The 11,949-nt window shown below is 36.1% G+C and overlaps 1 protein-coding gene across 1 annotated transcript; it reads left to right on the top strand.

Moving 5' to 3' along the window:
* The first annotated feature begins 257 nt into the window (after nt 1-257).
* LOC131645182 (uncharacterized) lies at nt 258-9,315 on the top strand. The gene is made up of 21 exons (XM_058915844.1): nt 258-656; nt 749-881; nt 1,044-1,180; nt 1,266-1,311; nt 3,638-3,850; nt 3,949-4,452; nt 4,562-4,696; nt 4,808-5,023; nt 5,105-5,194; nt 5,366-5,610; nt 5,710-5,798; nt 6,205-6,245; nt 6,852-6,882; nt 6,980-7,102; nt 7,176-7,393; nt 7,472-7,567; nt 7,672-7,784; nt 7,986-8,121; nt 8,273-8,377; nt 8,485-8,819; nt 9,048-9,315. Exons 1-20 carry the CDS (start codon nt 382-384, stop codon nt 8,683-8,685), a joined length of 3,147 nt encoding a protein of 1,048 aa, XP_058771827.1. The 5' UTR covers nt 258-381; the 3' UTR covers nt 8,686-8,819; nt 9,048-9,315.
* The last annotated feature ends 2,634 nt before the right edge of the window (nt 9,316-11,949 follow it).

Here is an 11,949-nt window from a genome sequence, read left to right as displayed (position 1 = left end):
GTTTGGTCATGTTGACAAACTAATAGAGTAAATATTTTGAATTCTATTATTTTTTTTACTATACCTAAATATCCCCATGTACAATTGCCGAAGTTAAATTTTTCCCCTAACCATATATGTTTCTCTAGACAAAATAATCAAAAGACTTAAATAAGTAAGATTTATGCCATTTTTGTGCCACATGTATTGTACTAGTTTAGTACTAGTGTATACACCAACGGCACGAGAGAGTAGTAATAACAGTATATCAATACAAAACTTTACCAAAACCAAAACCCTGTTTTGCGGCAACAGTATAATCAACCGAGTATAAAACCTTACTCTACCACCAAACTCTTCTTAGTGTGTATTCAAAGCAAAACCCTCACACAGAGACATACGATGGCGCAGTCTCTGGAGCTTCTGCTGATTCAGTTTCTGATGCCGGACAACGACGCTCGACGTCAAGCCGAAGACCAAATCAAACGCCTCGCCAAAGATCCTCAAGTCGTTCCCGCTCTCATTCTCCACTTACGCACCGCCAAAACCCCTAACGTCCGCCAACTCGCCGCCGTTCTCCTCCGTAAAAAAATCACCGGTCATTGGTCCAAACTCTCTCCTCACGATAAACAACTCGTCAAAGATTCACTCATCCAAAGCATCACGCTAGAACACAGGTTCATTGCTTCATTCCTCAACTAAAACGTCAATTAATCACTTAATCACTCAATTAATCACTTAATTAATTACCTAATATTGTTAATTGCAGTCCTCCTGTTCGTAAAGCGAGTGCGAATGTTGTCAGCATTGTTGCGAAGTACGCCGTTCCGTCCGGCGAGTGGCCGGAGTTATTTCCGTTTCTCTTTCATAGTAGTCAGAGTCCTCAAGAGGATCAACGTGAAGTAAGTTACAATCTTCAAATTCACTTAATTGTAGATGTATTGTAGTTAGATTAGAACAACTATGTAGGTTTGAATTTACTTGGATATTTCATTATTTGATGTTGTTAAGTGAAATCTGGAATATAATTTGACCTAGTTTTGTTGATTTTGGAATGTTGTTAGGTGGCATTGATTCTGTTTAGCTCGTTAACGGAAACGATTGGGAATGCTTTTCGGCCGCATTTCGCGGATCTGCAAGCTTTATTACTTAAGTGTTTGCAGGATGAGACTAGCAACCGGGTTCGAGTTGCTGCTCTCAAGTAAGTGTATATGCGTACGAACTTGAAAGAAATTTATTAGAGTTTTTTCTTTTTGCTTATGGAAAACTGTGCTAAATTTTGCCAGGGCAGTGGGATCTTTTATGGAATTCACTCATGACGGGGATGAAGTGGTAAGTGTGTCAGTGTTATTCATGCGATTGAAGTATTTCTTGTTTCTGTTAAATTTTTCGTATTTTTTCTTCTTGTTAGTAAGCTATGTGCATTTCATTGCCAGCTGGTATTTGGTGAAGGATTTTGATTTTAGCTATCTTAAGTTCACAATTCAGAAATTTCAATATGCAACTATTAGGAACTAAAAAAAAGAGATAGAAAATGATAGGAGGAGCCAGAATGTTAGAGTTGTGTTATTGAAATCTCAATAAAAGATGCAAATGAATGTCCAACGAGGGTTTTCCCTTCACAAAAGATCTCCTTTCACTTTAAAGTTGTCAAATGTACTGGATGAGTCTCCCTTGTCGGATTTCCCCCTTTTTTATATCTAACCAATCACCTCTAACTATTCTACTAATGGGCTAGCTAACAGAAATAACAACTGTCCTTGTTTTATCCGAAGCTATCATTGTGACACATTGGTAAAATTGAATTAATTAATTTATTTAGGGTTAATCCCTATTTTCACCCCTGTCATATGGGGTTGGTTTGAAAAACCCCCTGTCAAAAAAAAAGTTGCAAGAATTCTCCTAACATTTGAAGATTATCTCGTTTTAAACCTTGTAAAATATTTGTTTTTAAAACCAACCTTGCCATTTGAAGATTCAGTCATTTTGAACCCTATAATCTTGTAGATTATGCTATTTTAAACCTTCTGGAACATGACGTGCAAGGTTGGTTTTACTAAAAAAATAATTTACAGGGTTCAAAATGATAGAGTCCATCAAGTGGCAAGGTTGGTTTCAAAAATAAAAATTTTACGAGATTTAAAACGAGAGAATCTTTAAATGTTAGGGGAATTCTTGCAACTTTTTTTTTGGCAGAGGGATTTTTCGAACCAACCCCATATGATAGGGATGAAAATAGGTATTAACCCATTTATTTATTGCAATCAACTCGCTTTATAGAACTCTTAGAATATAAGAACATATATGTATACTCTAACAACTCATAAGAACCATTAGAAAAAAGGTAAAAGGAAGGAGAATAAGAAGAATGAACAATGCTTAACAAATTCAACTCTTCTAGGAAAATTTGTATTAAATTTGAAATATCAAAAACTCCTTGCTAATCAAGGAATTGTCATAGGACCCCGAGAAGTATGTTGATACATGATGTTTATTAGGAGTTTTCTTTATTATGAGTGGCTTCTTTGACAATCAGCATTTTTAGGAATTTAATTCACTTTGTTGGTGTTAGTGACAATGTTATGTGTTGATATTTGTAAATATATAGTGTTAAGAATATTTGTATATAGAATAGTCCCACATCGACTATATCATGTACTTAGCTGTAATCTCTCTCCATATAATAAAGTATCCGTAGTGCTTTATAAAAAAAACACGATTTATTCAAATGTCTCTTAGTCTCTCGTATTTCAACATGGTATCTAGAGTCTACTGAGAGACAACCCTTTACCGTGCTTTACCCGGTTGACCCACTGTTTTCTGGTGAGAAATTTTTGGCAAACCGTGTCATAACTCCGATTTGCCTTCCATACACTGCTGTGACTCATTCCGGCATCCGTTTTCGAATATCTCCGGTCACCATCGGACTGCTGCCGCCATCCTCTGTTGCCGCTATTGTTTCTGGCGACCTTCCGACAAACTAACCCCCTCCGATCCAGCCGATCCCGACGATTTTTCTATCGCCACACTCGCCACCATGCAACTGTTTCAGATCTGATACTCATGGCAACTCCTCAGAACTTTACGCCAAACTACAATGATTTTCTCAGGTAGTATCAAAATTATCAGAACTCGGATTCAACTGCTTCGGTTGCACACACTGGTAACTCATCCGCTTGCCTCTCTTAATCATCTTCTCTTGGACCTTGGGTTCTTGATTCTGGTGTGTCTAATCATGTTACTGGTAATAAAAATCTTTTCACTTCCCTCTCTACCTCGGGTTTCTTACCTATGAATTGTTATTCGTTTCTGGGACAATCAGCATTTTTAGGAATTTAACTTAACTTACAAGGTCTCAGTGACAAATTGTTGTGCTCACTGTTCAATATTTTGCACCAGCATGATCTTTAGTAATTTATTAAATAAAACACAGCATGTGCTATCCGAAATAACTTCTCACCCAGCAATAATTTTTTCTCATAATGTTAGATATCATAGGTGGTATTAGTAAGTCAACAGTGATGCTTTATTATCCATTGCCTTCACACTACAATGAAATCAGTTAGAGGCTTGTAATCAACTTTTCAGTTCAGAATATTGCTTCTTATATTGTTGTGTTTAATTCAAGTTTTGCTTACTTAAATTTTATCACATACAGATTAGGTTTCGTGAATTTATTCCAAGCATCTTACATGTATCAAGACAGTGCCTTGCCGCTGGAGAAGAAGATGTTGCCATAATTGCTTTTGAAATTTTTGATGAGTTGATTGAATCTCCTGCACCTCTTCTTGGAGATTCAGTCAAATCCATAGTACAGTTCTCGCTTGAGGTTTGCTCAACTCAAACTTTGGAGTCTAACACACGCCATCAGGTTGGTTTGGATCATAAAGCATATTCGATGACTTTTTATACTCTTGCTTTCAAAATTGTTTTGCTCACTAACTTAATGTTACTGGCTTTATCTAACAGGCAATTCAGATTATTTCTTGGTTGGCAAAGTACAAGTCCAATATTTTGAAAAAGCATAAGCTGATCATCCCTATCTTACATGTTTTATGTCCTTTGCTTGCTGAATCAACCAATGAAGACGAAGATGATGATCTTGCACCTGATCGAGCTGCTGCAGAAGTTATTGATACAATGGCTTTGAACATCCCAAAGCATGTTTTCCCACCTGTTCTTGAATTTGCTTCTGTAAGCTATCAAAATGCAAACCCAAAGTTTCGAGAAGCAGCCGTTACTGCATTGGGTGTCATTTCTGAAGGTTGTTTGGAACTCATGAAACAAAATTTGGAGCCTATTCTCCATATTGTCCTGGCAGCTCTGCGGGATCCTGAACAAATGGTCAGAGGAGCAGCTTCCTTTGCTTTGGGTCAATTCGCTGAGTACTTACAGCCTGAAATCGTGTCCCATTATGAGAGTGTCCTTCCCTGCATTTTAAATGCTCTTGATGATGCATCTGATGAAGTGAAGGTATACATTTGAAGATGGGAATGGTTTATCAATATAATAGAATAATAGATGATCTGCTATTACCAAAACAAATGTTTGGACTTAAGAGCATTGCATTTAATTTGTGCAGGAAAAGTCATACTATGCTTTGGCTGCTTTTTGTGAGAACATGGGTCATGAAATCCTTCCATTTCTAGATTCGTTAATGGCAAGGCTTTTAGCATCTCTCCAAAACAGCTCTCGCATTTTAAAAGAAACATGCATGGTATGGGGAGGATTCTGTTTGCTGTAAAGATTTCTATAATTACGATGAAACATCTTTTAAGTACTTATTATGATATTTAAATCTATACTTTCCTCCTGGACACCCTTGCAGTCTGCTATTGGTTCTATTGCTTCTGCTGCAGAGCAAGCTTTCTTTCCTTATGCTGAAAGGGTTTTAGAGTTGATGAAAAACTTCATGGTGCTAACTAATGATGAGGATCTCCGTTCACGTGCAAGAGCAACAGAACTAGTTGGAATGGTTGCAATGTCTGTCGGGAAAACGAGAATGGAACCAATATTACCTCCTTATATAGAAGCTGCAATTTCTGTAATTACCTTTACATTTAACGCTTGCTGATTTTGCATTTGACCTTCTTACTGGAATAATTTGATTTCTTGTTATTTTTAGGGGTTTGGTTTGGAGTACAGTGAGCTTCGGGAGTACACTCATGGATTCTTCAGCAATATTGCTGAGATTTTGGGTGACAGTTTCGCACAGGTCTGTTTATATTGAGTTATGTATGTCTTATATCATGTTTACTCTTACTAGTGAAATTTTGTATTTGTAAACAGAATCTTCCTCATGTTGTGCCTCTTACATTTATATTGACTTGATGTAATTCCTATATCATGCTTACTCTGACTAGTGAAATTTTTTTATTGTAAACAGTATCTTCCTCATGTCGTGCCTCTTGCATTTTCTTCCTGCAATCTTGATGATGGCTCTGCTATTGACATTGATGATTGCGATGATGAAGTTGCCAATGGATTTGAAGGAGTTTCATCTGACGATGAAGCCCATGACGAGCCAAGGGTTCGTAATATAAGTATTAGAACTGGAGTATTGGATGAAAAGGCAGCTGCAACCCAGGCCCTTGGTTTATTTGCCCAGTATACAACCATCTCATATGCTCCGTATCCTTTGGCTGGATTACTTTTTGCTTTCTTTTCTAGTTGTTCCTCTATGACAGAAATCAACACAAGGTTATATTTGATTTCTTAAATCATGCTAAGATATTTGGAGGAGACACTAAGAATCTTGCTTAAACACTCCAGTTATTTTCACGAAGATGTTAGACTTCAGGCAATCACTGGTTTAAAACGTAAGTGGAAATTGCTATTCGATTTTTTTTTAATTGTGTTTTGACTACTCTTGTTTTCTGCAGTTTGTTTCATACTGTTAATGCTTGCCAGGAATCTTGTACTTATGTAATTGTTTTTGGTTGTTTCAGCATTAAAAATGTGTTTTATCATGTCTAAAGTTGTTCTTAATAACGCAGACCCAAGAATCCCATGCCGATACATAAAACCTAGCACTCAAACCATAAAAACATAATCAGTGGAAGTAAACTGACCGTTCTTCTTGATATTTGACCTTTTTTACTTACAAGGATTCATATATGCACATATGTCTATGTTATATGTGCTCTCAAATATCTTAGTTTTATTTATTGACTATGTATATATCATAATCATAGAATACTGACGTGTATTTGATTTTAACTGCAGATACTTTAACTGCGGCCCATGCAATATTCCAAAGCCAAAATGTAAATCCACGCTCCTTTCCTTTTTTTCTCATTTCAGCATTTCCTTTTTCAAAATTCAACATTTGTTTAATTACCATTCTGTTCCAGTCCTTTTTTTTTTTTTTTATGTTTACCATACTTTAATAGGGTTATAACTTTTACCATTGTATTACAAATACCGCATGCGGGGCAAAGTAACGGAAAGATAGAAAGTGAGAGAAAAGTTTAGACAGAATCTAAGAGTTGCTTGCCGTAAACTTGATCTAAAATTGTCGAATCTAATAGATAAATGCAAATAATTAACTAATGCTAACTAACTATACCAGAATAGCTAACTAGGAAGTGTAGAATCTTCTCAAAGCATCTAGACAGTTGTACCAGCTGAATGCTCTACTAGAAGTCTAGACCAAAAGTTTGACACGTTTCTCATAAACATAATTTTTTCTAACGCACTATCAGTGAGAGTTTCCATTTTGCTTAGTCAACCATTGTATTGCTTTTCATGATTATCATGTGGTGAGGGCTACCACATAATATGTGACAATGTGTTTTCTCTGAATTTATATGTTTGCTCTTTTGTTTTAAGCATTTTTCTTACGTCAAAATGACACTACCCTTACTTTTCAGGAAGGGGCTGCCAAAGCAAAAGAAATTCTTGGTGAGAACATTAATTGGTGTCTGGAAAAGCAATTTTTTAAATTGTGTTATTGTCATCACGAGTTATTAATTTATCTCGTGTCGGATTGATTCTACAGATACTGTGATGAATACTTTCATCAAGACTATGGTTGAAGATGATGACAAGGAAGTGGTTGCTCAAGCTTGCACTAACGTGGCTGACATCATTAGAGATTACGGTTATGCAACTCTAGAGCCATGTAAGCTTCTAGTTACCTATCGCCTATTTTTATTTTGCTGAGCTAATGCTAATGTGAGATTTTCTGATACCAGACTTGCCCAAGCTTGTACATGCAACTTCACTGTTGCTCCAGGAGCAATCTGCTTGTCAGCAGATAGAGTCAGACAGTGAAATTGACGACGAAGATAGTTCACATGATGAAGTTCTTATGGATGCAGTTTCTGATCTTCTTCCAGCATTTGCGAAGGCCATGGGTGCTCAATTTGCTCCCATTTTCGTAAATCTATTTGATCATTTGATGAAATTTGCGGTGAGTTTGCAACCAAAAAGGTTTACAGTTAGAATGCAGAATTAAATCATAAACTAATGTTCTCACTTTGAAATGCAGAAAGCTTTCCGCCCCCCTCAAGATAGGACCATGGTTGTTGCGGTTCTTGCTGAAGTTGCCCAGAACATGGGTTTTCCTATTGCAGACTACGTGGATGTAATTCTGTTTTTTTTTTTTTTTTAAATTTTAAGTTTTATTTTATAAGTGTGAGTATTCTGAGAATTGTTTTTGTTTTGTAAAATGTGATATTATTTTCTCAGCGAGTAATGCCTACGGTGCTTAAAGAATTATCGTCATCTGATGCGACAAATAGAAGGAATGCCGCATTTTGTGTTGGGGAGTTGTGCAAAAATGGTGGCGATTCAGCTTTGAAGTATCCTATTCATGCTACCCTACACATTTGATTGATATACTCTAATCTTTCTATTATTTTAGGTTAGCTTATGGGGGTATATGCTTATATAATTATGTAAATCAATATTAGTGATTTATTCAGTTTTTTTGGTTGAATCCGGTATACCTTGCATTTTCTTTAATCCAATACTACCTTGCATTTTCTTTAATCCAATACTAGATACTTTGACAACATATTACGCGGGCTTCACCCCTTGTTTGGTGAGTCTGAGCCTGATCATGCAGTGAGGGATAATGCAGCTGGTGCTGTGGCAAAGATGATTATGGTGCACCCTGAGTCTGTTCCTTTAAATCAGGTAGCTTCCTGCTTTATTTGTATCACTTCTCCCTAAATTCAGTATGAATTTATAAACTTGTAGCATATTGCACCTCTAATTTTGTTGTTTGTACTTGGTAAATGTTTTCTTATTGGATGTTGTCTACGCATGTCTCGGTTCTATTTTACAGGTTCTTCCTGTTTTCATGAGAGTTCTTCCTTTGAAAGAAGACCAAGAGGAGTCCATGGCTGTCTATAGTTGTGTCTCCGCCCTTATATTCTCATCAAATCCACTGGTAATTGTTTCCTGTTAGAAATTGAGATTCTTTCTTTGTTTTGGCGTTCCTTAAGCAGTAATATTGTCCTACCTAACCATGCTTGTCCATTTTTAAATGCAATGCAGATCCTTTCCCTTATCCCTGAAATAGTTAATGTTTTTGCTCAAGTGGCGGCATCACCTATTGAAACATCTGAAGTCAAAGCACTTGTAGGCAGAGCTTTTTGTCATCTAATTTCATTATACGGCCAACAAATGCAACCACTTCTGAGCGCCCTCTCACCAGATCATGCTAATGCACTGTCAACATTTTCCACAATGGGTTGACCGTACCAACAATGGGCATATTGAAAATTCTACCCAATTCTTTGTTTTACCCATAAAGTATTTTTTGAACAAATGTCTTGTTTATTAGTTAAGTGGAGCTGTTTATCAAGGCAGATTATCTCCGACTTTATCAGGTATGCTTCCTCTGAGAAATATTAAAACTTTTTGACAATAAATGGTTTTCTACTAAACACCATAAACATATCTCTGTCCCTATAGTCCTGAATGTTGTAGTGTACCAATTTCTAATGTTAGTCTCAACAAATGGCAAATTTACTTGTCTTCAATAAAACAAACTTATATATAATGGCTACTATATTTATTCACTGATGTAATAATGGTTACTACTTTTATTGTTGCAGGTTGCTGCTGTTCCTTACATTGTCTATTCGGTTGTTATTTTCGAGTCGTAAATTTTCTTCTTTTTTATTTTATTTATTTCTTTTGTTTTTTTCCAAGTTATATTCATTTTCTTTTCCTCCGCATGATGAAATTTTGATGTTGTCTTTGCTTTCACCGGTTTTGAGGGGTGAAAGTCGTGTCATTGAGAATGTGAGGATGTCTTGTTTACGTTTGAGAATGTGAACGAATTAACAAAGTTATAAGTTATATATTCTCAGGTTTTGTGCATGCTATTGCCTTGTTTCGAAACTTGATTCACCCATAAGACTGTAAAGTATTAACAAAGTTATAAGTTATATATTCTCAGGTTTTGTGCATGCTATTGCCTTTTTTCGAAACTTGATTCACCCATAAGACTGTAAAGTATTAACAAAGTTATAAGTTATATATTCTCAGGTTTTGTGCATGCTATTGCCTTTTTTCGAAACTTGATTCACCATAAGGAGTCACCACAAAGTTATAAGTTATATATTCTCAGGTTTTGTGCATGCTATTGCCTTGTTTCGAAACTTGATTCACCATAAGACTGTAAAGTATTTGAGGTTTGAAACATTTTCTTGTACCGCAGCTTGCATACCATAAGGCGGAAAAATTGAAACAATGATATTTAGAAACAACTTAATCTGTTAGACGATGAGGTAGGTCTAGAGGGGGTGAATAGACCACCGTTTTTAAATTTTACTAAAAATTAGTGTTCAAAACTTTGTTGCCTCGGAAATAAACAAATCGTCTAGAACGATCAAGCTATCGGATGCCGGATATGCGTGAAAAAAACCTGATGAAAAATTAATGAAACAAATTGTGCACTTCAAAGAAATTACCAATTTGTTAATCTACACACGATATGTAATTACTCACAATTATCTGTTTAACAAAAAATTTAGCAAAAGTTGTGTTTGGAATTTTATCGCAAGTGTTCGCTTTTCACCAAGTTTTAACTTTTGCTCAAATATGAATTTTACCACAAACAAATACGAAAAGGTAAATCGAAAAAACAGTAAAGAACGCAGTATTTTTTTAGGCAATTCCCCTTATTGTCCTCGTGTAGGGTATGTCTGCCCCTAACTCCAACTCCAAATGGAATTAGGATAGTATGTATTAAATGCAAATTGTCTTAACAAGAGAAAAGTTTATCGATTACCAATTACAATAGTGCAGTAAAATTGAATCTAAACACTTCTCTTCCCTTGATTCAAGTAGAACCAAGTGATTGTCGACGATCCCCATGAATCTCGACCCCGATCCTTCCTTCCCTATTCTCTAGTTGCTGCTAGCTTGTTGAGTAAATCACGGATCCCTCAAACCCTTAAGCACAGTCGGATACTTGTGAAGCGATCGTCAAAAACCCCCAAATCACACTTGATCTTGTAGGACAAAACCCTAAAGTTTTATTCAAGAAAAATCCACAATCTCTTAACCCGAACAAGAACTGAATCTAGCGTCAAATGTTATCAACACACGCTCCTCACCATGATTGACAAGAATTGTTATATGTAGTTGTCAATGGATGAGTAAGAGGTTGAAGATGATAAGAGTCTTGTGTATATCTTTCACTTTTCTTGTTGTTGTGACAAAACTACAATGATTTCCTTTTATTCCAAGAACAGCAACAGCAAAACAAACAGCAGAAATTCTTAGATTCGAAGCGACAGATCGACCTGAAGAATGAGAGACTCGACTTGTTCAAACCCGTGGTTCCACCAGCTTGCAAAGATCGTATGCACGCGTCGACCTATGCTTCATGTGCGTCGACCTATTACTTGCATGAGTCGACCTGAGGGCCGACCTGTTCAAACCCGAGATTTCCTCAATTATCCATGCGACGACCTTGTTAGAACACGATTTGTTCTGATCAATATTCTTATTTCGATGATAACAATGTATATGAATTTTTTATAAGACAATGTGGTACTCTAATCCTATGCATTTTCCATTTTAGGAAATATCTAAGGAGTATGCACAATTCAGCGTTAAGAAGCACTGACTCAGAAGATTTTGGATTGCAACATCAGAACATGCTCTCGCAAGACATCAGAAGATGGTCAAGCAGAATTAGAACATGGTCTATGAAGCATCAGAAGAACTTGAGATCAGAAGCAGAAGCACTAAAGTTCTTGTGGTATCACGCTAAAAACTCTTCAAAGTCAGAAGACAAGAAAATGCTCTGCACCAAGCTGTAACTCTGATTCTGATTATTCAAACGTTGTATTCTCAAAATCTGAGATCAGAAGTTAGTACTAGATGACAGGCCACGAAGTCTAATCTCTGACTGACAAAAGGAACGTTGAAGCTACAAAAGGCAAAGTCAGTAATAACAGAGAAAAGCATGGCTGAGGTAGTTGACAAAACAGTGAAAATATTAAATGCAAAGCTGTCCAGACACGCAACACATTAAATGCATTCCAACGGTCATCTTCTCAAATGCCTATATATATGAAGTTCTGATCAGAAGCATAATAACAATTCTTGTAAACTTAAAGAAACGCTGCTGAAATCAATTCATACGAACTTCATCTCCAACCTCACTTTAATTATAATATTTAGTGAGAGTTAAGCTTAGAACATAAGAGAAATATGACACTTCTGATTATAGCTTTCTAAGAAGCATTTCAATACTCTTGTAAACAATTATTTTACATTGATTTGTAAAAGGTTCCTAGAGTGATCAAGTTGTGATCAGTAAACTCTAGAAGACTTAGAAGTTTCTAAGTGTTGATTTCCTAGAGTGATCAAGGTGTGATCAGTATACTCTAGAAGACTTAAAGTGTTTCTAAGTGGATAACCATTGTAATCAAGATTGATTAGTGGATTAAATCCTCAGTTGATGTAAATCACTCTAAGGGGGTGGACTGAAGTAGTTTC

Source organism: Vicia villosa, linkage group LG1, assembly GCF_029867415.1.
Source record: "Vicia villosa cultivar HV-30 ecotype Madison, WI linkage group LG1, Vvil1.0, whole genome shotgun sequence".
Lineage (NCBI taxonomy): Eukaryota > Viridiplantae > Streptophyta > Magnoliopsida > Fabales > Fabaceae > Vicia > Vicia villosa.
Note: the sequence above shows the minus strand (reverse complement) of the source record. Positions and strands in the feature narration are given on the sequence as shown.

Excerpts from the sequence above, each read along its gene's own strand:
- LOC131645182 (XM_058915844.1), top strand. The coding sequence starts at position 382 with ATGGCGCAGTCTCTGGAGCTTCTGCTGATTCAGTTTCTGATGCCGGAC. Across the intron at positions 882-1,043 it reads CTCAAGAGGATCAACGTGAA|GTGGCATTGATTCTGTTTAG; the intron begins GTAAGTTACAAT and ends GAATGTTGTTAG. Across the intron at positions 5,195-5,365 it reads TGGGTGACAGTTTCGCACAG|TATCTTCCTCATGTCGTGCC; the intron begins GTCTGTTTATAT and ends TATTGTAAACAG.